At 47.3% G+C, this 27,372-nt stretch overlaps 1 protein-coding gene across 1 annotated transcript in view; it reads right to left on the bottom strand.

The window, feature by feature from the left end:
* Nucleotides 1-27,372, bottom strand: part of Nid2 (nidogen 2) — a 60,862-nt gene that overhangs the window by 5,409 nt on the left and 28,081 nt on the right. Inside the window, exons 7-16 of the mRNA XM_021181845.2 lie at nt 26,779-26,979; nt 25,164-25,394; nt 15,554-15,697; nt 14,946-15,074; nt 14,032-14,175; nt 8,580-8,699; nt 7,239-7,487; nt 3,126-3,347; nt 2,475-2,644; nt 290-419 (exon numbers count right to left, since the gene is read on the bottom strand). Coding sequence (XP_021037504.1) covers nt 290-419; nt 2,475-2,644; nt 3,126-3,347; nt 7,239-7,487; nt 8,580-8,699; nt 14,032-14,175; nt 14,946-15,074; nt 15,554-15,697; nt 25,164-25,394; nt 26,779-26,979 — 1,740 coding nt within the window. The remainder of the gene's footprint in view (nt 1-289; nt 420-2,474; nt 2,645-3,125; nt 3,348-7,238; nt 7,488-8,579; nt 8,700-14,031; nt 14,176-14,945; nt 15,075-15,553; nt 15,698-25,163; nt 25,395-26,778; nt 26,980-27,372) is intronic.

The raw sequence follows: 27,372 nt of genomic DNA, 5'->3' as shown, positions 1-27,372 counted from the left end.
TAACTTTTTAAACCATATCCAGTCTCTCCTGTGCTGGACCTTGCTGCCCTGATGGCACCTGGCATCAGTGGTGCTAGGGACAGGTAATATAAACTGCCAGACCCTGCAGTCTTACTGTGAACTACTCTTGGAGTGGCACTTCATTCATCCCATCCTAAACCACCTTTCTAAAGTCATCTGCACAGAATTTAACCTTCCCTTTAGATGAGCATAGGAGAACCAGGACAAAACAGGCCAATGGAAGTAACACAAAAGGTACCGCAAGTATCCATGGGAAGGAGCTGCTGACCTGAGGTAATGATGGTCTCGGGTTCGGCTCCTGCCTCCAAGCTGGCGCGGCTGATGGTCCGACCAGCAACGTCTGTCCAGTAGACCATCCTCTCCCGGCAGTCATAGTCAATCCCCACAACTATGGAGCCCTTTGAGGACCAATGGTGACATCAGAAGGATTAGGATTCCTGAATCCCTAGCCCTAAGTTCACGGCTACACAGCACTACTGTGAACAACCTGCGCTGTGGTGGTGCGGTGCTGGTAGAGCCTCCTCCCTCAGGTCAGAGACAGGCTCAGCCATTTAACCTGTATGCTTTCATTTTCTCCAACACGGCAGTCAGTAAGGCATTTATAAAGAGCCCCACTGACTACCTCCAGACAGTAAGCCCCTACAGTACTGTTAGCACTGGCTGTGAACATGGTCATTTCATGAGAAAAACCAGCCCTTTCACTGATGAGAGGAGCATCCTGCTAGGTAAGCCCTTAATATTTAATGGTGCAAAAGATGGACGCTTCCAAGTGTTACTGGCACTTTCTTAAAGAACCTTTCTAAAATCTGCTAACACATGTCAACAAGATTGCCCTACTGGGTGAATAGAATGAAACCCTCCCCAGCCCCAGGTGTAATCACCCCTGCCTCTTAATATAAGCACTTAGTTGTGCAGTATACAAGAGAGCCTGTAATTTAACAATTTGGGAGGACTGTGGTCGCCAGCCTTTGGCTGGTACAGTTTCTCCCTTTCCTTCGTGATGAATGACCGTCTTATTCAAAACCCTGAATCTGCGATGTTCCCGCTTGAGCTCCACACAGGCCTTGCTTCTTTCCATTTCTAACCCAGTTTCTTGCTGTGAAACCCCCAGCAGACACAGAGTTCAACACAGGCCACACCAGTCCCCGCCTTGCCTAGGAAAACCTCCTAGGGCTTGGCCTAAAGTAGTCACCACGAGACACTGTTGTGTGAAGAATCTGGCTCCTGTAGAAAAGCTAGCATTTATATGGGGGGACCTAAGGTCAATGGCACTTTTATTTGAAAATTAAACTTAAAAAGTCCTCCCTTCTTCTGAAGCAAGGGCACACATTCATGTAGGTGGCAATGAGCCCAGGGACTCACGGGATTCATAAACCAAGCTTCTTGGTATGAAGGTCACATTTTAGGTAAATTGCCCTACAGAGTGCTTATAATTCCCTGTTCTCCTTCAGTTCTACTATAACCATCTCCTCCCTGCCCATTTAGACATGTTCAGAAATGCAATCAAGCCATCTGGTGTGGCTACAACACAAGACGGTTAGCATGGAGAAACTTATAAAGCACTACACTCTTAAAAAGCAGGATCAGGGACAGAGCCTCGAATCTCGAAGAAAAAGGCCCTCTTTTCATCATAAGCTGGCTGCTTTGAAGCTTTCTTAGGAACAGTAGTTCAAGAACAGAAGTAAACAGAGAGAACTCTGCCCTGTACGAAATGTCTGCTCAGTGTACATTGAAGACAAGATCTGACCAGCTTCCATGGTAGCTATCAGTCTCTCTTGTCCCCACTTCAGAGAAGAAATCCCTCCTTCCACATGGAAGTGCCTTGCAAGCTCAAGAGATAAGTATACCCAGGGGCGGGGCTGCGGGACAGGGTGGGGGTGGGGCTGAATAGGCAGCACACATTCCCCAAAGCTGTACAATGGGCCAGGCAGAGCCAGGAAAAGAGTGAGTCAAAGAGACAGAAGGAAAATGAAAGGGGACAGCCTGACAAGTGGTCCTGATTTCTACCCTGATGTCTCAAATGACCACCTCCTCTGTGGTTTTTTGTTTGTTTGTTTTGTTTTGTTTTGACTTCCAAATGTCTGTGACCAGAACAGAACCCCCAGGAACCTGAGGTAACAATGATCTTCCCATAAACAGCCAACAGCTCTGAAATTCTTCTGCTATCTGGACTTTCATGATGCCCTCAGGATATAGCGGCTAGAGTGGGTTAGACATGATTTCCAGCAACTGAGCCCCACTAAAGCAGATGATGCCCAGAGGCAGGCATGCCAGGAGTCCCTGCATTGCACTGCATTTCCCTCTGAAAACCACAAAGCTCAGTTCCTCCAGGCCCACAAGCCTGAAGGCAACCTCATCCCAAACCCCACCCTCCTCATCCCAGACCCCGCCCTCCTCATCCCAGACCCCACCCTCCTCATGGAACCCAGCCCTCCTGGAGAAACCCAGTTTACATGTAGTGACAGCAGGGTCCGGGCTGCGTCCTTCTGAAGCCTGCTGCCATTGAGGGGCAAGTGGCCAATCTGTTGGCCCTGGGCATAGAGCAGGAAGGTGCCCACAGATGGAGGAGTCACATCGGGCCGGGGTGTGGGCCGGACCACGGGTGGAGCGACGGTGGGTATGCCTGTTTGTGGGAAGGTGGACAGAGGAAGGAAAAGTTACCCCTGTTCGTAAGAACCTCCACAATTACCCAGTTCTTCCTGGAACATATTTCAAAGAAAGCCTGGTTTCTGAGGGGTTTTGTTTTTTCCTGAAGATTAATTACTCATATTTCTGCCATTTACTCAAAAGATAAAGATAACTAGCCTCCTAACAAAGTGCAGAGTTTTAGGATGTGGTAATGGCAGCCAAATGTTCCCTGGGGCCCTAGGGTGGTACTGTCCCCTTTCACCCAGGGCTGGAGGGCAAAATAGCCTCACTCTGGCCTGAGGCGAGGTATTCTTATAACAGTGGCAAAGCCAGCGTTAAATCCAGATTGGGATCCTGAGATACCCTGATGATAAGTCAACCCAGCAAATTGATGAGGTGACTTTATTCCCACCTCAGAAACCCCAACAGAAAGCCCTCAGTGACACACAGGAGAGCCTGGGGCATCCTATACTTACATGCAGGCCTGGTGCCTGGCTGTGAGCGTGTGCCCGGCAGCTCTCTGCCATCCTTGTCCACACACCAACAGAAATCACTCTTTCCATGGCACTGCAGGGGGATGAAGTGGCCCAGGTCGTCACACTGGGGCACATACTGGTCATCCCTGGGTGTGCCTCCGTAGTGTTCCAGCAGGCTTTCCCTCCAACGCTCACAGACAGTCCGAGGTCTCTGGGTGGGCTCTGAGATGGAGAAACAAAACCTTGGATGGCCAATCAAGATCAGTAGAGCTCCAGGTCCCACCTCCTGATCTCCTAGCCTTCCTTTTCCTCTGGTCAAGGCCTTGGCCATGCCCCTGGACACTGGGCCAAGGAAGCACATTGTTCTCAGAAGTTCTCTGTGGAAACCCAGAAAAGAAGTCACCCTGATGTTCCTTGATGCTCCCATCTCCCAAGGCCAGGAGGACCTGGCACGGAGGCCCAGCCACATCAAGACAAGAACAAGGAGACAAGCAAGCTCATCCATGCACCTCACTCAGGCCAGTGAGATACATGCACATGGGCATCTGGCTATGTGCCAGGGCTCCTCTGATGGCAGAACACTGTGCAGACTCTCTGAAGCCTCGGTGACCCATGACACTTTAAAGCAACTCTTTTCCACCTGTCTCAAGTTCTTCGCCATCATAGGCTGACCTATGTGCCCTAGAAAAAGAGTCTGAAGCTGAGCTGTACATAGCCCTACGTTTCAGTGGCCAGTTACAAGGTGCAAGGGTGATGGGACACTGCATATGGCACAGCAGAGGTGGCATTGAGCAATGGGGAACTGCTTCTTGGACTATCCGGCTTCAAGAATTCACTGCTGTTGTATTGCTGGCACTATCTCAAAGCTGAGCCTTTCTGCCAAGCTCTTCTGTCACAATACCATCCTGTTTTCTCTAGGACTCCACACCCCCAACCGCCCTCGGATCCTCGGGCTTCTGGTTCCACCATGATTAAAGAAAGACCTGCTGGTTTCTGATGTATGCCAGTCCCTCTCACCCTGCAACTTTCTGCTAGGCTGCTGCCCCAGGGTCACAGAGGTTCTGCCCTCCATGTGAGGATGGATCTACAAAGGCTCCATCATCAGCTGTTGAAATCACTTCTTCACTGCAGTTAGATGGCCTGCAGAGCATAACTAAAGGCATTTCTGGTTCTGTCTTCATTGCTGCACCTCAAAGCCTATGTATGCTCTGCAGAATCACACAGCCCATTATCTTCTTGCTACTACCATCTGGATGCATAACCCGAATCTCAGCACAAAAATACGAACTGGGCTTCTGCTTTCTCCCAAACTTGCTCCTCGTGCCTTTAGTTCCACTCCACAGCACGTGCGTTTCCCATTGCTCAGATAAAATCACCCATATGCCCTTTTCTCACACTCCTCACATCTCAGGTCAAAAAAAGTCTTATTAATTTTACCTTCAAAAACTTTCTGACTGGAGATGAACATAGGACTGCAGGAAGCAGAGATAGGCTCATCTCTGTGAGTTCGAGACTAGCTTAGTGTACATAGTAAGTTCCAGGACAGCTAGGGCTACATAGTGAGACCTTGTCTCAAAACCAAACCAAACCAAAATCAAACAACAACAATAACAAATAAAAACAACAGATTGTCTTGACTTCTTGCTTCTTCTCCCATGTGTTGTCCTGGCTCCAGGAATCCTCTCACACTGGGATCATGGCAACAGCACACTGGCTAGTTTCTTTGCTTCCACCTTTCCTCACCAAACCAGTGTATCCTCAGCCAGCAGCTACACAGGGGCATTTAAACCCAAGGCATAAGCTTACATAGAGACCATGGCAACAGCCTTTGGGCTGGCTTTGCTGTTCCCACCTTCTGAAGCCTCCACTCCACCAAACCAGTGCACTCAGCCAACAGCCACAATGGTGCATTCAAAACCTAGGGCAACTTAGTCCATTCTTCTGCTGAAAACCCTCCAGACACTTCAAAGAACAAAGCAGGGGGGCATCACAAGCGGGATGGGGCCAGTTGCCTGAGCCTCTAATCTCAAACTCAGCAAGTTCAATCGAGACTCACAGGTTTAGGAAGTGGCTGAGCCTCAGGCTGCTTTAGCTCAAGAACAAACAGGAAGCAAAGGAGACACAAGGCAAGACTCTGTCCTGCTCAGCCCAAAGTGTTCCAGGACAGGAGAGAGAACAGCTACCCCCTGAAACACTCGTCATCCAATTCACAGTGGGATGTGCTGGGAAAACCACCAACAGCCACACTGAACACCACCCCCAAGAGCCACTCCTGTTTCTGGGGACCACCCAACATGGGTTTGTGTCTGGATGGATGCAAACACATAGCAAGCCAACTTGGGCTCAGATCCCTCCCTCATAGGTACACACCCGTCTTATCCCCCACTGCTATAAGCTATGTTATCCAATCCTGGGCTTGCTTATTTCCTGATTCTGATTGGTTAAGGTTCAAACAGTCTTGAGTGCAGAGCATGTTAGCCTCTATCCAACAGGCCTGGTTATGCAAATGAGACTAGTCAGAGATGGCAGGCGGGGCCAAGCAGTGCCAGGGCACAAAGGAATGTGCCTGTGTTACTATCCTTAGCACATGTTAGTTTAATCAGCTTAACAGAGTGCTGACCTATCCCTCCACGAGCCCACTGAACCACTGACTCTCAAACCTCTCACAGAGAACTGAGGCTTTTGAGAGGAGCCACGACCAAATCAGGATTTCTCTAGGCACCTTATTTTTTAAGGCCTGCAGAATCTTTTTCCTAAAGAACCTATTAGAAGCAGTGGGGGTGAGATGTGTGTGTGTGTGTGTGGCCCAAAATCAGTGTGGAGCAATCCATTACCAGTTAACTTATATGAATCTTTAGTTTTATTTTTTGAGAATCTTCTTTTTTTTTTTTTTTTTGAAGCTTTGGTCTTCTTTTTTTTTTTTTTTTAAGATTTATTTATTGATTATATGTAAGTACACTGTAGCTGTCTTCAGACACTCCAGAAGAGGGCGCCAGATCTCGTTATGGATGGTTGTGAGCCACCATGTGGTTGCTGGGATTTGAACTCTGGACCTTCGGAAGAGCAATCGGGTGCTCTTACCCACTGAGCCACCTCTCCAGCCCTTGAGAATCTTCTTGTACAATCTATTTTAATCATATTCACCCTTCCTCCCCCAACTCTTCCCAGATCTATGCCCCTAACTTTTATATACATGAATTTTACAAACACTGAGTTACAAATGTTGAAGAATCAAGACTGCTGGAAATTGTCCGGCTCAGTTTCCCTCATACACTAAAAGCTGAGGTCAGTGGCTTATAAATTGTTTTTATAATTTCATTACTTTTTATTTTATAATTTAGAAAGTGGCTCTTTGGATACTAGCTCCCAGATCAGGAAGTATTCCGGCTGAAGCAGCAGCACGTGTTGCCCAATTCTGAATAATTCAGCAAGAGGCTGGCAAGCTGCCCGGTGGAAGCTGCTGCTGCTCACACTGCCCGTGAGACTCTGTCCACCACGCTCTAGCACCTTGGCCATGTTTGCATGAACACCTCAGATCAGATGGATGGGTTTCTATACTTCCTCCGAAAGCAGCTGTGGAAAGAGAGCATCCCAAGACCACACTGGATTGGCTAGAAAAGGATGGGGGTCATTGGTTTAGAAGGAAGCTCAATGCATTCCACTCCGAGTTCCATACCTAATTTACCTGCTAACATTAGCACAGCCTTCAGACTGCTTTCTACACGGTTACCTAGAAAGGAGTCTCGCTTTAACGCTATGCTAGGAAAACTCTTCAACTCTCTCAAGCCTCTCTCAGTGGGCCACAGCCTGACTCAGAGACTCAGCTTTCAGTCACAACTCAACAAGGATCTATGCAGTTAGAGTCCAATGCATAAAGGATCCTGCATGTCACTTTGTATCTATATGTCCCTATGACATTAACATGCACATGGGTGTGTCTATATCACTCAAGAGTTCTTTGGAGGAAAAAAAGCTATGAGAAGATAGTAGGCAGTCAGACCCACGTCTGCAGAATCAGAGCTGGATTATAAACCACCCACGTTCAAAGCCATTCTGTCCCTTGACTCCAGGCCAGGGTGGGCATACGGGATGTCTTTGTGGCAGGAGGCTCACCTGGAGGTGGTCCACAGTGGGGCGGGGTGGAGCCGGGTGGAGTCTGCGTGCCAGGGACTTCGTGGCCATTTTGGTCCACGCACCAGCAGAAGCCAGTGCTGCCGTGGCACTGCAGTGGCACGAAGTTTCCCTGGTCATCACACTGGGGGATGTGGATCCGTGACCCAGGGTAGGCGTGCTGTGTCTGGGCATAGCGCTGCTGGTATTCACAGGGCTTCAGTCCTGAGATGGAATCTTCTGGAACTGTGTCTGAGGGAGACATAAAGGAGAAATAAGAGGTCCTGCAACCCATCCACACTAACCAGGCCCCCATAAAGTCTTCTGTACTGAGTGTTTCTTCCATACAATTGAAAGTTACTATGACATTGAAAAACAGTAAGACACTAACATTTTAAAGATTTCTTTATTTATTTTATGTATGTGAGTACAATGTAGCTGTACAGATGGTTGTGAGCCTTCATGTGGTTGTTAGGAATTGAATTTTTAGGACCTTGCTCGCTCCGGTCAACTCCACTCACTCAGTTCCTACTTGCTGCACCCCAAAGATTTATTTATTATTATACATAAATACACTGTAACCGACTTCAGATGCACCAGAAGAGGGTGTTAGATCTCATTAAGGGTGGTTGTGAGCCACCATGTGGTTGCTGGGATTTGAACTCAGGATCTTCAGAAGAGCTCAGTCTCTTAACCACTGAGCCATCTCGCCAGCCTCACTCACATTTTCGAGTCCTGAGTTCTTATTTTGGCTTTGCTACCAACTACCTAGTTATTACGAATTCCCTCCATTTTCCCCATATATCTTTACATAAATACAAATGTAAGCTAGTCCAGTTTGTTCCTCAGCCTTGGGGCCAGCTGATATCTGGGCAAAATGAAGAATAAACTGCCTGGCGTTCTGGGAGACTCTAGAGAGGACAAGTTAACTCCATCCACTCTTTGGGACCCAGAGTCTTAAGTCTAAGCAGCCCAGGTCAGTAGCAGCCATGTTGCTGTATGTTGGCCAAGCCCCATGAAAGCAGTCACCACGAGTACTGACTTTGGCTCACCAGTGCATGAGGCTTCTACTGAATAAGCTTCCCCTCAATGGGTCCCCAAACAACACCCAGCAAAGCAGATCACTCGGGTAGTGAACCAGAGCAGCCACAGGGTGGGTGAGACTCCAAGAAGCTCACATACCAGCTAGCGGTCAGTGGACATCAGGAGTCTACTGAGAAGAATCCAGAGCCTGATAAGTGCCCCCCATCAGGCCTCAGTCCAGGTTCCATCTTGGGCAGGGAGGAAAATAAGAGGGAAGGAGCTGGGAGATTCCCGAGTTTAATCAGGTCTTCCATCACTTACCAGAGGTGCAGTGAAACCCGTCCCCTCGATACCCAGGCTGGCAACGGCAGGAAAAGGACCCGGGGGTATTGTAGCAGATAGCTGCCTCATGACATCTGTTTTCCGCACATTCATCAACATCTGCAGAGGTCAGGGACAGGCAGAGAGGTGAGGAAAGGAAGGAAGGAAGGAAGGCCATGACTTCACCACAAACAGCTGTGTGACTACATGGTCAGAGTGCATGTGGCTCCAAAGTTATCAACTTTAGAACATCCCTGGGTCTGAGCTGAGACATGCTAATGTCGAACACTAAGCATGACAGAAACAAAAAACAAAATAGAAAGCATGTACTGGCAGTTTTATGACAACTTGACACTAGTCAGAGACATAAAGGGGAGGGGTGGGCTCAACTGAGATAATGCTTCTATAGGGTATTTTCTTAATTAGTGATCAGTGGGGGAGGACTCAGTCACTCGTGGGTGGGGGTGGTGCTATCCTTGGGTTCTATAAGAAAGTAGGCTGGGCAAGCCATGGGCAGCAAGGCAGTGAACAGTCCTGGTCCACAGCATCTGCATCAGCTCCTGCCTCTAGGTTCCACCCCTGCATGATGGCCTGGCCTCACTGCTTTTGATGATGAACTGTTACATGGAAGTGAGCAAGATAAACTTTTTCCTCTGAAGGCTGCTTTTGGTATCATCACAGCAATTGTAACCTCAACTGAGACAAAACCAAATCCAGGCGCATGTGAGCTAACAAACACAAATGAGACAAATGCCCAGTGGAGAAACCCAATCTAAGCTGAGCATGGGTACGCAGAGAAAAATATCCCGCTGGGTATTTCTGGGGTGTTTTTGGATACTGTGAATTCTAGATGTTATTTCCTTTCAAGTACTAACCTATACTGTAAATCACTAATTTCCTGTCAATGATATTACAAAAAAAAAGATAAATATAGGAAACAATAGTTTTTCCATCTTTGTTTGACATCTGCTCCCTTTATATTCCTGTAGAGGTACAGGTGTCAGATGAAGCCCCAAACACATTTTCAGTTTAGAAGGAAACTGATCCTTGCCTGATCAGACTGCTGTCTAAACCCCCCAACCAGAGACGGCTTTACAGAAACGCACTCTTCACTTGTACAAAGAGAAGACTGCTATTGCACTTCTGATGCACATGCACGCGAGAGCCTGAACTTACTGACCGCGGAGAAGCCCAGGCCCCTGCACTCCACACGAGCTTCCCGAGGATTTCCATAATTGCACTCAAAACTGCAAGATGAACAGCCTGAGCACAGCCAGCTGATAAGCCTTTTACCTTACTTGTTAAAGCTGGCCCAGGCTTTATCAATAGCAAGCCACCTCTTCCCCAGCCACCCCACACTCAAAACCCCCAAGAAACTCTCCGAAGCAGAAACACTGAAGCTGATGCCAGGGGGTGAGGCGAGCTCTAGGGGGACAGGAAGCCTGCCAGAGAAAAAAGGATGGTGGGGGAAACAAAAGGTACAGGTTTGACTTCCGGACCTCAGCTTGACCAAAACCAAAACAAAGCATGTGTCATACCCACAACAGCAAATGGAAGTGTGAGGAGGAGACGACAGCGACGACAACAACAACAACAACAACAACAACAACAAACCATGAGACAAGGTGATGGCAGGAAACCTAGAACGAGAAAAGGAGCTGGGCTCATTGTGGCCACGGCAGGGCAGGCACACACCAGTGGAATGTGGGACTTTATAACGAGGGTCAGATCTGAATGGGACAGACTCAGGGACAGACTCTCCCAAGCCCCCATTCTCCAGACGCTCCTACAGCTCAGGAGTTTCCTCAGCTGGTGGGCAGTCACTGCTCCTTACACACAGGCATTTCGTTCCCTGGACAGGAAGCCCTTATGCCCGTCTAGGAAGCATCTGCTTATTTCTCTTTTGCCTTTGTAGAACAGTGCCTTTGAGTCCAAAGACCCATGAATGCTCAACAGAGCAAGCTTAACTCCACCTGGAGCAGCTCTCCCTGGGCAAGCAAACTGCCTTTCTGGTTATCGTCCCCTCCCAAGATTAAGAAGGGAGTTGTTTAGTGAGCATCCTAGACAGCATCTCAGTTACCAAAGAACTGTCATTTTTATCCTAGTAGCATATCCTGTCTCTTCAAAGGCCAGCTCCAGGGCACACCTAACTGGGGAGCTGGCTGGGCCTAGAGGGGCTCTAAACTGACCAAGGAGCCAAAGCTATAAAAATGAACTTCCAGCCAAATTCAGGAAATTCCCACTATGACAGAGCATACCCTATAAGTACTTCCAGTGGTGACAGGAACCCCAAGCAATGGCAGGAAGCAGGAACTTCTGACCACACAGCCTACTGCAGGACCCCAGGGAGTCCTTTCTTAGGCTATTTTTAACTAAGGGAGTGGGGAGTCCCCAAGGTTGCCAAATCTCCTTAGTAAAGCCCTCACTTAGGGATTCTGACCAAACCTGAACCAGTCATTCTCCCGTTGTTACATTCTTCATGGATGCCAAGGGTACCACAGACAGTAATTGTCACAAATAACAAGCAGAAGTAGGAAAGAAACCCTTGAAGAAGTTTACTATCACACCCCAGGAATCCCTGACCCACAAGCTGGAGAACTGTAGGCTCCCAGAATTGCAGTCTAGCCTCATCTTGGAGGGCCTCCATGATGGATAGCTAGAGGCCAGTCAGCAGTCCCAGGGCCTGAGCTCAGAGCTGGCTTTGCATCTCCTCAGGAGCACAAACACCATGGGGTTTGCAGAGAGTCAGAGCTCGTGTCACCTGTCCACAGGTGTCAGACAGTGTCCAGACAGTGTCCACAAGTGTCCAGACAGAAGATAGGGAAGGACTTTGGCCTCTTCTCAAAAGTAGGAGCTATCTTTTAATCCCCACTGATATGAAGACGCCAATAACAATTAATTAGTGAGCGGGATGATGTTCAGGGGCTGATGGAAGACTCAGGTCAGGTCAGGAGAACTGAAGAGGAGCAGGACAGTCCCTTGTCACAAAGGCAACAGAAAAAAGGCAGTGAGAGTCCAGCACAATCTAAGCCACCACCATTCATCCATTAAACTCAAGAATCTGTTTGAACAATACGTCTGGAACCTTCCATTTGTAGCTCATGCTTTGGAGTTTTGACAGCTTCCTGCCCTCATTCTGAACAGAAGCTGCTGGAAGCAAATCCAACCACTGAATGACTGCCTTGCTGTCATGGTTTTAATTCTCTGGTGCTGATTAACCTTTAAGCTACCCAGAACCCTATGCTTTGGTCCACACGCCCTTGTCTTCTCTCTGTTCCCTAACCGTCCAATCACACATAAATGTCTGCTGCTTGTGTTTGTGTGGCATGTGGTGATCTCCCTTGGGACCTGTAATTGTGGTAGTGGTAGTGGTGGCACTAGTGATAAACATTGTTCCTTCTATGTCCACACCCTCTTGTCCATGCTTTAGTTACCCAGTGTCTCTGAGCACAGAATTCCTGAGAATAATGTCTGTACCATTCACCTGCCTCCTGAACAAAAATAAAACAGACCCTCTCTACCCTGGCTTCCTTAACTCACCTGAAACTCCCAAGACAATCTGCTCTTCCTGCAAAGTCACCCAGGTTCTTAACAACCTGGGAACGATCCAGCTCACACTAGTACAGGATGGAAACTGCTCCAGTTAGAGGGAAGACGGAAAAGACATGACTCCTTTTGAATCAAAGCCTCCTGCTAGTGACTTAAATCAGACTGAGAACCCCAATCCAAGGGCACCTTTCCAGGGAGCCTGGTTCCTAACAAAGCATGGCTGGAGGGAAACACACACATCCTCATTTCATCTGATGGAACAAAAAATGTGTGCCTCCGACTGCAAGGTTCCCCATCACAGAGCCTCTCAGCAAGGAGCCTTTTTGGCTCACAGACATGAGGACTATGAAACACCTCTAAATATGAATGCATGCACATATCTAACACGTTGTAGGTTTATTCTGCAAATGATTCCCAGATTAGCACAGACTATCATGTGGAATCTTTAGGAGAATAACCCCTCTCTGAAGCCTGCTTGGATGATTACCAAACATGGCTGTAGTTTGTTGGGGAGCCTCCAAGATGGATCTCGGTGATCCCTGTCTCATGATATGCATAATCTCCATCAAGACTCTCCTTAGAGACATACAATCAGAACAAAGTAAAACAACACTGCAAGCACCTTTGAGATGACCACTTCCATCTTGCTGGCCTGCCATAATAAAGCAAGCTGACTTGTGTCTAAACAGACTTGTCTCATGAAAGGCCCACGTGACAAGAAACCAAAGGGCACAGCATTCTATGACAGAACACAGGCTCTGTGTCCAACAGTCCTGACACCTGTCCATACTAAGTGGTGACCCTTGTCTTAAGCCTTACTAGAGATCCGAAGACTTAGCAGCTACTGCATCATGCCCACACTCCTGACCCACAGGAGCAGGTGGGCCTTGTGAACCTGTTTAAAGATCAGATTCATACCCAATAGTGTGAATGTTTAGGAAACTGAAGAATGCATCAAGATAAAGGTTTATTCAGGGAAGCTTCTAAATTGTCTAAATAGACTACAGTATATGACAATACTGAAACTCGGTTATTGTAAGAGAAAACCACGAGGAAACAAAGGTTGGAAAGCATCTGAAATGGAAAAGATCAACTACTGATCAAAAGTGTTTAGGAAAGCTCCATTTTACCGCTTACATTTCCAGACCACAGCCCATCACAGTAACTCAAAACAGGAGCTGAAGCAGAGACCACGGAGGATCAATGCTGCAGGTCAATGGCTTGCTCGCCTGGCTCACTGTCAGGCTCAAGCTTAGCTGACTCTCTTCTACTGCCCAGGCATACACCCCCAGTAGACTTGGGCCCTCCTACATCAGTTAGCAATCAAGAGAATGCTCAAAGGCAAAGCTGACTGTGGCAGTTTCTCAATTGAGGCTCTCTCTTCCCAGATAAATCTAGCTCATGACAAGTTCATAATAAAAACTGCCAGGTCTGATGGCGTACCCCTTTGATCCTTGAGGCAGAGGCAAATGGATCTCTTTGAGTTTTAAGCCAGCCATGGCTACAAAGGAACCAACCAACCAACCAACCAACCAACCTGCTAGCCAGCCAGCCAACCAACCAACCAACCAAGTTAACCAACATAACAGCCCATCTCACTAGGTGTTTGATGAAGGTGGGAGAATTTAGTTAGAACTGTTGGTATGAGTCCCTCCAGCCTACACTAGCTCCAAGGAACAGAAAGTTTCCAAACTGATGGCAACACTCCAAGACAACCACGGGTGTTCACCAGTCTGGCGCCTGAAGAACACCCTTGGACTCCCTCCTGACTCTAAAGATGCCTGTTCTCTTTCAGCAATCCCAAGGCTGCATGAGTCACAGGAGGGGAGAAGCTGTGTCTCTCTGAGGATGTATACCTAAAGGGACCATGCAGAGTCCTCAAGAGCCACCCACAGCTACTCACCAGAACACCGATGCCCAGTGCCAATGAAGCCTGGCAGGCAGGCACAGCTGAATGAGCTGCCTCCATGGTGAATGCACCTGGCCTGCCCCTCAGGGGCACAGGTGTGACTGCCATCGAGGCAAGGGTTGGGAGGTGGGGCGATCACTGGAAAGAAAGTGAGAGTTTAGAGCTGAGTTCGAGCTTTTCTCTTCATCGTCCCGCCCACAGACTAACAGCATCGGCACACCTGCGGAGCTTAAGGAATACGGGGTCTCAGGGCCTGTATCAGTCAGAATCTCAATTTTAGCAAGATTTCTAGCTCAGGGTTCATGTGCCTATTAGAGTTGAGATGTGCTAGTGTACGTTTGTGTTTAAAATATTAGACATGACAGTAAGTCGTCAAAACAGATGCAGGTTACAGCATTTCCCCGGAGCACTGCACACCTCTGACAGAGAGCCACACCCCATACAGTTCCCAGTCCCATTGGTACTCTTGTCAGCTTACTGGAGACTGAAATGTGTACTATTATCAGCCCCATCAATTGGATAGATTTGGAATTCTAGGTCTTTCAGATCCATCCAGAGAGAGTATATTTATTGTGGTTGGGGATCTTTGGCTCCTCACATGAGACAGGTACCTTTCAACATGAATTCTTTCTAGAGCTGGGGTATTACTAATCGCTGTCTGGTCCTGTGACCCCAGAATCCCAACTGAGAACATCCTCAGGTAACTCAATATAATACCCAGATGGGGAAAACCCAATGGTGACTTGTCATCATGACAGGACTGAGCTGAACTGCAGCAAAGGGCTACATACTTCAGAAACGCTACACATCAGAGCCTCCTTATAACAGGCACGGTAGAGACGTCAGTGAATCACAAGGTGGGATTCAGCAGCCTCCTAGCTGAAGGGAAAAGGGACTCTGGTACTCACAGATACAAGTGTGCTGGTCATCTGCAAATTCATAGCCACTGCGGCATTCACACCTGTAGCTTCCCACCAAGTTGACACACACAGAATTAGGGCCACAGCGGTGGAAGCCAGTGGCACACTCATTGACATCTAGGCAAAAAAAAAAAAAAAAAAAAAAAGAGAGAACAGAAAGCACTGAGACTGAGTGTTCCAGAAACAAAGGTCCAACAACTTAATTTCCCCAGCACTCTGATGCTTCAGTGGAAATAATTGTTGGCAAATGGAAAGCATAGAAATTTGAGAGTTTTGGACACTGGGCAAAAAAAACCCAAGTTGCAGCTCATCAGAAACAAAGACAACCATTTTCAAATCTTTCCAGTTAAGCCATAGGAAGATAATTTTTGAATACTTTAGAAAAGTGAAACAATTATATTTTCGTAAGATGATTTCTTTCTATAGCTCTAACACAAATACCCACCTCTAAACTATCTTCCCAAACCTAGCCAGACTCTGCCTCCGCTTTCATATGATGGTACCCAGATTAACAGAGGCTAAAATCATTGCCTGATGCAGGAAAGAGAAGGTGAAAACCAGGACTATGCGACAGAAATGGAGAACATGTCTCTTACCCACACAGCTCCGCCCATCACCCTGGAACCCAGGTGTGCACTCGCAGGTGTATTCTACACCTGTTCCCGGGTGGCACCTTGCTGTTGTGTCACAGGTGTGGCTCCCGTCATAGCAAGGATTCACTCCAACAGGGGCTGGGTCAACTATGTGCAAGAAACAGAAAAAAGTCAGAGTGACTATCCCAGAGAGAATGTGGAGGAAAGGAAGGAGACGGAGTCTCTGCTATGCTATGAGTTCAAAGCTAAGGTGGACTACTTGTATCTTGATGTTAATTTCAACAGCTTCCTCATGCCTGCTGTGCAGAGCAGGGTCTGGCTTTCAGTAGGTGTGCTTCCAGGGCAGGAAGGCCTCTCGTATCCCCTGGGCTCTCAGGGTGACTCTGTGCTAGACTTCTGTTCCCATGAGAGAGGGGAGCAAGAGACATGGGGTAGAGTACTTACATCTAGAGTCAGCAAGCAAGTTGGCCCGCAGACTCAACCTCCAAACTTCTGGCTGAGTTTGTCAGTCTCTCACTTCAATCTCACTGTGGATTAAATCTAACACCTCACAGGGTCTCAGACTCTGTCTCAGTCAGAATCTCAATTTTAGAAAGAGTCCTAGCTCAAGAGTTCATATGTGCTATAGCTAGGAAGGCTAGCATGTTGGTGCTTAGGACACTGGGCATGATAGGATGTCATCCAAACAGACCTTGGTTAGAGTTTGTAATGCTCCTGATCACTGCATGCACATGACCAACAGACACACAGACAGACAGACACAGACATAGACACACAAGAGTTCCTACTACCATTGCCACTTCCTTATCTTATTGGAGATAAGAATGTTTCTCTATTACCAGCTATCTCTATCAGGAGGATAAGTTTGGAATTCTAAGTCATTTTGAAAATTGAAAAAAAATTATATATGTAATTTTGTGTATGTATACACACCCACACACACACAGCCCTGTGCACACTTGAATGCCCAGTGTACTTGTAGAGATCAGAGGACAGCTCCATGGAGTATGCTCACTTCTTCCACACTTAGGTGGGTTTCAGAAATTGCCCTCTGGTCACTGGTTAGATTTTATCAACTTGACAGACACTAAGGTCACCTCACTAAGGGGCTCTCATTTGAGAAGATGCCTCCTGCCTCGGACTGGGCTACAGGCAAGGAGCATTCTTTTGATTAATGATTGATGTGAGAAGGTGGTCCTGGGATGTTAAGAAAGCAAACTGAGCAGGCCAGGAGGAACAAACAACACTCCTCTGTGGCTTGTACTTCAGCTCCTACCTCTGGCTCCTGCCATGAGTTCCTGACCCCCGACCCCGACTTCCCCTCATGATAGACTGTAATCTATAAAATGAAGTTAACCTTCCCCTCCCCAAATTGGTTTTGGTCATGGAGTTTATCACAGCAACAGAAAGAAAACAAGTACAATATGGCAAACTTCTTTACCCAATGAGCCATCCTGGGTCATCTTTGTGCCTTCAAAACTTTCTTTGTAAAGATACAACCTGTGATAGCTTGTATATGCTCAGCCCAGGAACTGGCACTATTAGAAGGTGTGGCCCTGTTGGAGTAGGTGTGCCACTATGGGTGGGGATTTTAAGACTTTCATCCTAGTTGCCTGGAAGTCATTCTTCCACTAGCGGCCTTCAGATGAAGATCCTCCTGCACCATGCTTGCCTGGACACTACCATGTTCCCACCTTGATGATACTGGACTGAACCTCTGAACCTGTAGGCCAGTCCCAAATAAATGTTTTTATAAGAGTTGCCTTGGTCATGGTGTCTGTTCACAGCAGTAAAATCCAAACTAAGACACAATCAAATAAATAGAAATAGCTTCCCACCACCTACTCTTCCTAAGTCTTGTGAATCCATCTCTAAATCACTTCCGGAGAGACATACAAGTCATAGATGACACTCCCTGAGTGTCTCCTCAGCGGTGTTCGGAACCCTCCATATCCAATCCCACGAAATCTGCACGATCACATGTGCAGACAGCAGCAATGGCCTACCTTCCTTCTCTATGAGGCACCGTCAAGTAACTTGCCTAAGGTTACAGTCAGGAGAAGTAGGTAGGGTCAGAAGATAAAAAGTCCAAACAGCCCCAGGCCAGGGCCCAGGCTGCCCACCATTCTGCAGCTGTCAGCAGAGAAACCTCATACAGTTACCTATCTAACCCAAAGGCACCGACAACAAGGATGCTGTCCAGATGCCCAGCGACCCCCTTCTGACTCTTCAGTGCAGAATCCAATGGGCATTGTTTGTATCTCCTGGATTTGCTCTTTAAAATGGAACATAATGTATTTCCAAGGCTGGTGTTCCCACTGGCTTGTCTTGTGGTCCTGAGGGACTGTGTCCTCCTGCCTCCTCAGTGTGGCAGCTCTTTGTCCTTATCTGAGGCGTCTGTTTTGCCTCAGTCTGTGGAACTGTAATCTTGGACACAGACAGCTTCAGGAGCTCCGTGTACGTCAATCTCTGCACTAAGTCACTCCTGCTATCAGACTACTCCATGCACGATATAATAACGGGGGTGCGGGTGGGGGCGGGTTTCTGCCTCTTAAGTCTGTGTCTGATCCCTGTCTTGGAGGGCAGGTTCATATACATCCCAGGACACCCCACCTGTACAATAGTTCTCTCACTGTTAGAAGCCAGAATCCTAGCATCTGTACATACACCTTGGCAGGACTTCTGTTTGTACTTAGTGCCAGGATTCTCTGCCACTTCTGTCTCACCCATGACTCCTCAGCCACCTTCTACAGCTGAGACCTGTCCAAAGTGCTAGTTACCGAAGCCTACTTCAGAGGGTTGGCTTCCTCCTGAGTCCTTCAAGACTCTCACTGTCTCACTTTCACTGTCCTGCTGCCCAAGTTAGACTCTTCTGTTTTGCTTCAAGTCTGTTGTAAACTGAAATGCCACAGCTGAGATAACCTCCGCTTCCTAGTAAACGGCAGAACATTCATTTTCAGCTCCCCAATCGAGGCCTGAATGTGGGGTTGGCTATAGGTCTATCCCCAGTTCACCCCAATGTTAGCTAACATAAGGGAATCTCTGCCAGACCAAAAGGAAAAAAAAAAAAGCCTGCCTTCCATCTTGGGAATGCCTTCTTCTGGACCTGTTTGCCAAGGGATGAGAACCCAGCATTGGGGGTAGCAGTGCCCAGTTAACATGGGCATGTAGACAGAGTCACGGAAACCAGTCTCTGGGCAGATTTTAACTAAGAACGGCCTCACACCAGGCCATGCAAGACAAGAACCTTGCTCTCCCCACAATTATTTCCTCATTTTAGAATACCTTCCAAAGGGAATAGTCATCTACAAACTACTTTAATTTCTAAATACCAATGCTTAGCCTTCCTAGGCAGTCCCTCTCAGTAGCCAGCTGACCACAGTGAATTCCAGGAAAGATTAGTGGGTGCACGTACGTGTTTGTCAGAGCCTATCTCCCTGCTGGCATTAACATAAAAAGAGAATTTCTGAAGCAGACCAGAGGTGACCTGCACTCTTAAACTACCATACTTACATCAATACAATCACATCCACAATTACACAATACTGATTTAACAGACAACAGTTAAAGAGCTAGCTCTAAGGGGAAATGCAGAGCCCCTTAGTGAGAAAAACAATAAAAATGTAAAAATCAGCTACTTCAGTGAGCCCTTCTGCATCCAGCCACTATGTGTAGCTTCCAGTAACATCTTGAGAAAACGTTTCCTAAAACCACTTCACTGTTCACAACTTCTGAGTCTGCCAGCTCTCTCCTCTCACTGCAAGCCAAGGTCGGTCATGCCCTTCTTAAGCCTTTTCATATTTCACCCACTTAACCTAGTGACTCCCTGAAGCAAGAGCTGGAATTCACTGACTCACTTAGAAAGAGAAGAATGGTTTCCTTAAAGGAGCCATCACTGGACTTCGCAGAATGGCCCTCTGATCCCTGCCTGGCGAGGGAGGACGAGCACCGTGTTCTGTCCTATGACAATATGGCAAACTGCTTGGGACAGAGGGCTACAGTTGGAGGACAGCAAGAGTCACAGGCTTCTCTTCCTCATTGGGGTATTGCACTATCTGCATCTTGCAAAGCCAGTGTTGGAGTTGGTCTTGTGCGCTGTGTATTCATATGCTGAGTTCTGTGCTCCACAGTCAGGCTGCAGTCTGGACATGGGCACTGTATTGACCAATGTGCTGTCAAGAATGCTCCCCAGTAATCTCTGATTGGATAAGAAAAAGCTAGAGCCTGTGACTGGGCAGAAGAGAGAGGAAGGCAGAACTTGGGACTGAGTGAAGAGATCTCGGGTAGGGACCGTGAGGAGAAGGACAAAGGAGAAGGGAAAGAGGAGGTCACCATGAGACATGATGGACCATGAGCACATGGCCAAGAGAAGCTTGCCCTGAGGACACACAGACGACAGCAAGACCCAGCTGGCATTTATCTGCTTACGGATAGACTAGTCGGGTTAGAATAGCTCAGAACCCGCCCAACACTGCCAGCAGCTTGGTAACAAGATCTGAAGTGTTTGTGTGTACTTGGGAGCTAAATGGGATAGAGTGGGGGCAGACACCCCCCTCCATAAAATTACTACTATAACACAGAGCCACGTTGGCCCACGGTTATGTGACCTGACATGCCTTCCAGATTGATGGGAGCCCCCTCTGGAAAGGCTCCTATGCAATGACAGGGGAAGTGTGCATGCGAAGCATGGTTCAATCTCAAAATGTTAAAACCCTACATTCCCATGTGATCTGGGTCTATACTGTGAGGTTCCCATGTGATCTGTGTCTATACTGTGAGGCTGTTGTGAAACTGACAGAGCCCATGTGGTGCAGCTGCACCATGTGGGGCAAGTGTGGGCTCTGTACCCAGTGCCAGGGTTTGAATCCCAGCCTGCCACTTACCAGCTGCATTTCAAACGGTTTCACCTCAACCTGTCAAGTTTTACAACTACAAAGAAATAATAACAATACACCCCTGTTGAGTAGCAGTTGCTATGGGGATTAGATAAGCTAATTCACTCAGGGCAGTGCTTGAAAACATACCATACTATTTGTTAATAGTATTTGGGTGGGAAAGAAGCTCACAAGACTAAGTAGCAATTGGTACTCTTTGCTAGCTTGCTCTCATTTGGTAAGAAGAGACCCAACGATATTTCCAAAGACAGAAAAACCATTTTCCTAAATGAGTTCATGGCATTCTATGACATGGGTGGGTTCTTCCTCACAGACCAGATCTCTCCACTTGGAGAGGGCAGAGCTGGGGATCTGTGCATGGAGAAGTGGTTTGTGTGACACAGGTGTTTTTATCTTTCTCCTCACAGAATGCAACTGGAATCTTCCTTCTTGATTTACATGCTACTCTAAAATCAAGTGGTATCTCCATGCATTAATTTCCTATGTTATAATGCCACCGTTGGCTGTCCAATGGGTAAACCCTAGCCCAGTTTCCTTTATCCAAAGCAACCAAACTAACAAACTCAGGTTTCTCCTTTCATCCAAGGTCCTGCCATCTTCTTCTTTAGCTAACGCATTGCTGAGGAGACACCCATATTGAATCTGTGGAGGCACACGGGGTGTCAGCTCCAGCAACGCTCACAGGTGCTGCTGACTCTGTGTGCAGTGTCAGCAGTGACTGAGGGACAGCAGTGGCTGAGGAACAGCTCTCTTCATATGCCTCTTGCTCTAGGGGGAAAGCATAATGAATTGGTTTAAATAACTCAAACGTCACCTTGATTCTCTGTGGATTTTCCTGATTTTGCAGCCCATCCTAGATTGTCTAGGTAGGTCATGTTTGTAAACCAGACAGCCTTTGAGGAACAAGCAGGTTAATAAAAAAATTGCTAAGAGCGTTTTTCATAGCCTCATCTCTCCAACCTCGGCCACATAGCTCCCCTATTGTTATCATGCACTACTGTTGCAGTACCGGTAACTAACGTCCATGGGTCTCATGTGGACTTAACTCCAGAGGACACCAAGTCCTGCCAGAGAGAGCCTGCACTATTCACAACAGCAAGGAAATGGAGTCATCGTAGATGTCTATTAATAGATGATAAAGACTATGTGGTGCATACAAACAATGGACTTTTATTTAGTCGTCAAGAAAACAGAAATAGTGACATTTGCAGAAAATACCCCATTGTTTCTTCTCATAAAAAGTATAGGTGTTAATTTCTAGGTAGGTGAGCCTATGGGAAACCATAAAACTAGAAAGAGGTCCTAAAGGAGAGGGTAACAGAATACATATTCATGAAAGAACGGGGTCCACTCTTTGGGAAGGAAGGGGATAAGTGGGTCAGAAAGGTAGAGACAGGAAAGGAGAATAGGAGAGAAAGATAACCCAAAGAGATAACAAAAGTCTGTATGAAAATCCCATAATGAAACCTATTACTTTGTATATTCATTTAAAAAACAAATAACAATGAATACAATTTAAAAATAAGAGCTTACACTGGAAAATGGCTCAGTGCATAAAAGCCCTTGCTGCTCTCTCTTCTAGAGGACTGGAGCTTGGTTCCCAACACGTATGTCTGCTGTCAGAACTCCAGCTCCAATGGATCTGATGCTTCTGGCCTCCCTGGGCACCTGCACTTTCCCTCCTTCCCCCAACCCCCATACACACACACACACACACACACACACACACACACACGTAATAAAAATCTTTAAACAGTATCAGGGTTCACTCTGTGTGCAAGTGCTCAGGTTTTGAATAGCACATGTATAAGAATATAGAACCCTCCATCACTGCCTGGTATGCCATGGCTTCATAGACCTTCGGAGGTCCTGCTCTTCCATCCATCTTCCTCTCCACCCTGCTCATCACTGCTCTTTTTACCAACTCTACAGTTCTCCCTTTTCCAGTGTTTCCAAGTTGGGATCACCCAGTCTGCAGTCTAACGAGACTGACTGACTTCCACATAAGGTTCTCCTGTGTCCTACTGCTGATGGCCAGGCACAGAACGTTCCTATCGGTCAGGCAGGGCTAAGGCCCAGTGAAATGTGAACCACTGAGTTGCTTCTGCCAGTTTCCTTCAGTTGAGATGCAATACTTGTCATGCACAATCCATTCAACTGAAAGGTAAATCAATGATTTCACCACAGTCAGAGCTGCACAACCACCGTTGCAACCACCTCCTAGGACATTCATAACTCTAAAAAGAAACCCTGCACCCTAACTGACTATCCCTTAGTGCATTCCCTCTTGTCCATGAGCAAGCATTAGTCTACTTTGTAACTCTCTGGGTTGCCTGTGTGTGGACACTCTATGTACATGGAATCATGCACTGGGCTGTCCCTGTCACTGCTTCTTTCACTTAGCGTGGCTGTCACACCCCACCCATGCTGTAGCACATTGAGTACCCTATTCCTTTTCATGGCTGAGTAGTGTCTATTGTGTGGGTTTAGGACTGTTTTGTATGTGCATCAGTTGATGCTCATCTAGGTGTTACCTGTGGGTAGAATGCTTCTGTGTTAGTGTTATCATCACTGCCTCAAAATACAGAAAGAAATTCAGCAAGAACAGATGTATTCTGGCTTGGGTTTCATGTACAGAGTGGCTCTGATGCTTCTGACTATGCTAAGGCGGATCATGATGGCCGTAGTATGTGGCAGACAGGAAACAGTATAACCCATGAGGTCATGATCCATCCCATCATCTACTTCTGCTGTCTACTGCCCATCTCCTGGTTTCTGGAACCTCCCCAAATAGTGTGCCACCTGGAGACCAAGCCTGTAGTGTTACTGTACTGGCTATTTTTGTGTCAACTTGACACAGCTGGAGTTATCACAGAGAAAGGAGCTTCAGTTGAGGAAATGCCTCCATGAGATCCAACTGTAAGGCATTTTCTCAATTAGTGATCAAGGGGGAAAGGCCCCTTGTGGGTGGGACCATCCCTGGGCTGGTAGTCTTGGGTTCTATAAGAGAGTAGGCTGAGCAAGCCAGGGGAGGCAAGCCAGTAAAGAACATCCCTCCATGACCTCTGCATCAGCTCCTGCTTTCTGACCTGCTTGAGTTCCAGTCCTGACTTCCTTTGGTGATGAACAGCAGTATGGAAGTGTAAGCCGAATAAACCCTTTCCTCCCCAACTTGCTTCTTGGTCATGATGTTTGTGCAGGAATAGAAACCCTGACTAAGACAGTTACATTTAGGTCTTTGATCCACTTTGAGTTGGGTTTTGTTTATGTATGAGGTGAGACAGGGGCTCTACTTCATTCCTTTGCATCTGGACAGTTGGTCCAAGATGATCTTATTAGCTACTATGGGTTCCTGGAATGTCTATTTTAGGATCAATTTGGTTTCTGCAAATAAGCCAGCTAGTTTCTGATAGAGATCGGTTAGATCAATGAGACAGTTTGAGAAGTAGTGCCAAACCAATGTTACATCTTCTAATGAATAAATCTGGAACATAGTCTCACTTACTTGTGATTATGTGTATGTATGGATACACACACACACATATACACACACACACACACATGTATGTATGTACACACACACACACACACATATATATGTAATATTTCAAGACACAAGTATTACGCTATAGGTCTGTGGCACAGTATACATGTGTTTATGTGTATGGATGCATGCACATATGGAGGCTAGAGGTCAGTATCAGGTGTCTTCCATGATTGTTAATCTCCACCTTAATTTTTAAAACTTTACTGTGTGTACACATATGCAGAGACTCACATGTGCAAACGACAGTGCATGTGTAGAGGTCAGAGGACAACTCTGGAGAGTTGGTTCTCTCATGCCACCTCGGGATCCACAAGAGCTTCTGCCACAGCCGTTCTCAGGGCTCACTGATTCGGCCATGCTGGCCAGCCAGTGAGCTCCAGTCATTCTCAGAGCTCACTGATTCGGCCATCCTGGCCAGCCAGTGAGCTCCAGCCATTCTCAGGGCTCACTGATTCGGCCATGCTGGCCAGCCAGTGAGCTCCAGCCGTTCTCAGGGCTCACTGATTCGGCCATGCTGGCCAGCCAGTGAGCTCCAGTCATTCTCAGAGCTCACTGATTCGGCCATCCTGGCCAGCCAGTGAGCTCCAGCCATTCTCAGGGCTCACTGATTCGGCCATGCTGGCCAGCCAGTGAGCTCCAGCCGTTCTCAGGGCTCACTGATTCGGCCATGCTGGCCAGCCAATGAGCTCCAGTCGTTCTCAGAGCTCACTGATTCGGCCATCCTGGCCAGCCAGTGAGCTCCAGTCATTCTCAGGGCTCACTGATTCGGCCATGCTGGCCAGCCAGTGAGCTCCAGCCATTCTCAGGGCTCACTGATTCAGCCATGCTGGCCAGCCAGTGAGCTCCAGTCATTCTCAGGGCTCACTGATTCAGCCATGTTGGCCAGCCAGTGAGCTCCAGGGATCTGCCTCTGTCCATCTCCCCAGTACTGGGGAAAGACTGACTGGTACCACCCAGCCTACAGGTTCATGCTCTGTACATATGTGTGACCTTTGGCATGGACTGTGCTATCCATGTTGTATACCCGTCATACCTGCAGGCCAGGGCAGCCTCATTGACTTTTCTATCTGGCACTCACTAACTTTATTCGCCCCAGACCTGTTCTAAGGCTTCTAAGAAAGGACATGATTTTTTTCTTTTTTCTTTTTTCTCAGCAAAATGAGATACATACCTTCAACAGGGCCAATCTGATTGGTCACAGCAAACCTCAGCACGCCCTCTTCCTCACTGTACAAAGCAAAGGCCCGGTCCACAGTCAGCTGCTGGGTGGCAGGGATGGCCAGGTGTCTGGGGGCGTGCCTGCACGCCTGGTAAGTGATGTTCTGGTCAATGTGGTAGGACCACGTTTGGTTAATAGAACCAGAAGTGAGAGAGAAACTTCGGGAACTGGAGGACGTCACGACTGTAACAAACATTTTACAGGCAAATTGGTAAAACTTTAAAATACTGAAAACAAAAATGTTCATGTTTGGTGTATCCTTCTACAGTTTTCTACCCCATTCCTGGGAGCAGGTGCCCTTGAGAACTCCCAGAGTTTCTACAGGAAGCTGGCAAGGAAAGACCTAGGACTTCCTGGAACCTGAGAGGATACAGAGCCACACTGCTGAGGAGGAGAAGGGACCACAAGTGCTGCAGTCGTCATCACACACTAGAAACAAGCATCATGGTGTCCTGGTGTGTGAACGCTGCTGGTGCTGAGGGCTGTACGCACACTGCCTAGTTGGCTCCTCAGAGCCACACAAGACAGGCACTGACTGCCTGTGCAGAGACCACAGGGTTTAGGGAATAGCCTGGGGTGTGGTAGATCTCTGACTGGAACTCAAGGCAATCCAGCTCTACATCTCTCAAGATTTGAGGCACATTCCACAAAGGAAACCAACCCCGCCCCACTCCCACCTCCACAGCTTTGCACTAGTCAGCAAGGCTTAGGGAAAAGCAAGGCACAAGGTTGTCCCTCTTGGGAGTTGCACCAAGGCCGGGCCTAGTCTATTCTGAATACAGTTAAGGTCTGTATTCCAATCTTTTCCCTGAACCCAGCTCTCAAGCTGGAAGCCGGGGGCACAAAACAGGTGCCACTCAAGACACACAAACTTCAAAACAACTATTGTGACCACCTTGTATGCAGCTAATACTGTGTATAGGTGTGCCCAAACCTTCTGACCTTCTGACATGACACTATCATCTGTGTTGGGCTATATTCAAACCTACTGTGAGACAGGGCAGACTGGATAAACTGTAAGCTAATTACACCTTATGCAACTTATCAACAGCAGAAAATGGTTTTTTTTGTGTGTGCTAAAAAATGAAAAAATTACTTTGCAATGATTTTAAATAGAAAATCCAGGATGTGAATCGATTTATATGTTGACTCCAAATCTCAGCTTTGTTTCAGAACACTGGAAAGCATCTTTCTGTGACTCCTAAAGCAAACTAAAATCATCAGCTGAAACAGTTACAGAGACCCCTAAAGTCTAACAGCCAATACAGGCCATGCCTGCAGGATCGGTTATTACAATCTGAAAATAATGTGCAAATATATTGACATTCTTGTGTATTCTGACATTCTTGTCAGCACTCTGATCACCTATATACGTTATATATACACATATGTAAAATATAACTGTGTATATGTCCTAAAAACAAGAAGGAACAAAATTCCATCAACCTCATTTGTGTTCTATGCAGTTTGGGGCATTCCATGTGACTATTCACTTAACCTAACCCTTGTCACTGTCTTGTGAGGCAGACACCACGTCCATTTTACAGCTGTGGAAACTCACACATACCTGAGTCCCTGTAATGATAAAACTCCTTGTACGGAGTAATGTGGGCTGTGAAATTCGCTGGGATGAAGGGCACCTGGCCTTCAATGTTGGTCTTAATGCTCAGATAGTTCTCTGGGTCAAGCCCCTCGGCAGTTTGAGTGATACGAACCCTCTCCTCTCCAGGGTGAAAGGTGACTTCCACGTCATGGGCAAAGGTAGCACCTGCGGGAGACAGAAACTCAGCAAGTGGGTGAGAAGACTCTTGTTTAAGTCATTCTGAAGACTGGCTGGGACTTGGATGATAAAGCGCTTGCCTATCATATCAGAGGCGTGGGTTCGACTAGCTAAGAGGAGAGTGTGTGTCCTCTCCCCAGTCTCCGCTGGAGACGGTACCGAAGGAGAGTACGCCACGCCCAGGCTCAGTTCTGGAAAGCTGCAGACCCTCTGATCTCCCGAAGGTCTCAAAGACTCTCAATTCCCCCTGTCCCGTTGTTCTCTTTAAAATCTAGCATCTTCACAGAGTGCATTCCAAAATTACACTAACTTGATACTTCCATGCTGTGGGATGATAGTCAAAAATAGGAATTTACCAGTCATTAAACCATTATGTTTCTT

The sequence above is a fragment of the Mus caroli genome, unplaced genomic scaffold (assembly GCF_978045245.1).
Source record: "Mus caroli unplaced genomic scaffold, Mus_caroli_1 scaffold_12, whole genome shotgun sequence".
NCBI classification, from domain to species: domain Eukaryota; kingdom Metazoa; phylum Chordata; class Mammalia; order Rodentia; family Muridae; genus Mus; species Mus caroli.
Note: the sequence above shows the minus strand (reverse complement) of the source record. Positions and strands in the feature narration are given on the sequence as shown.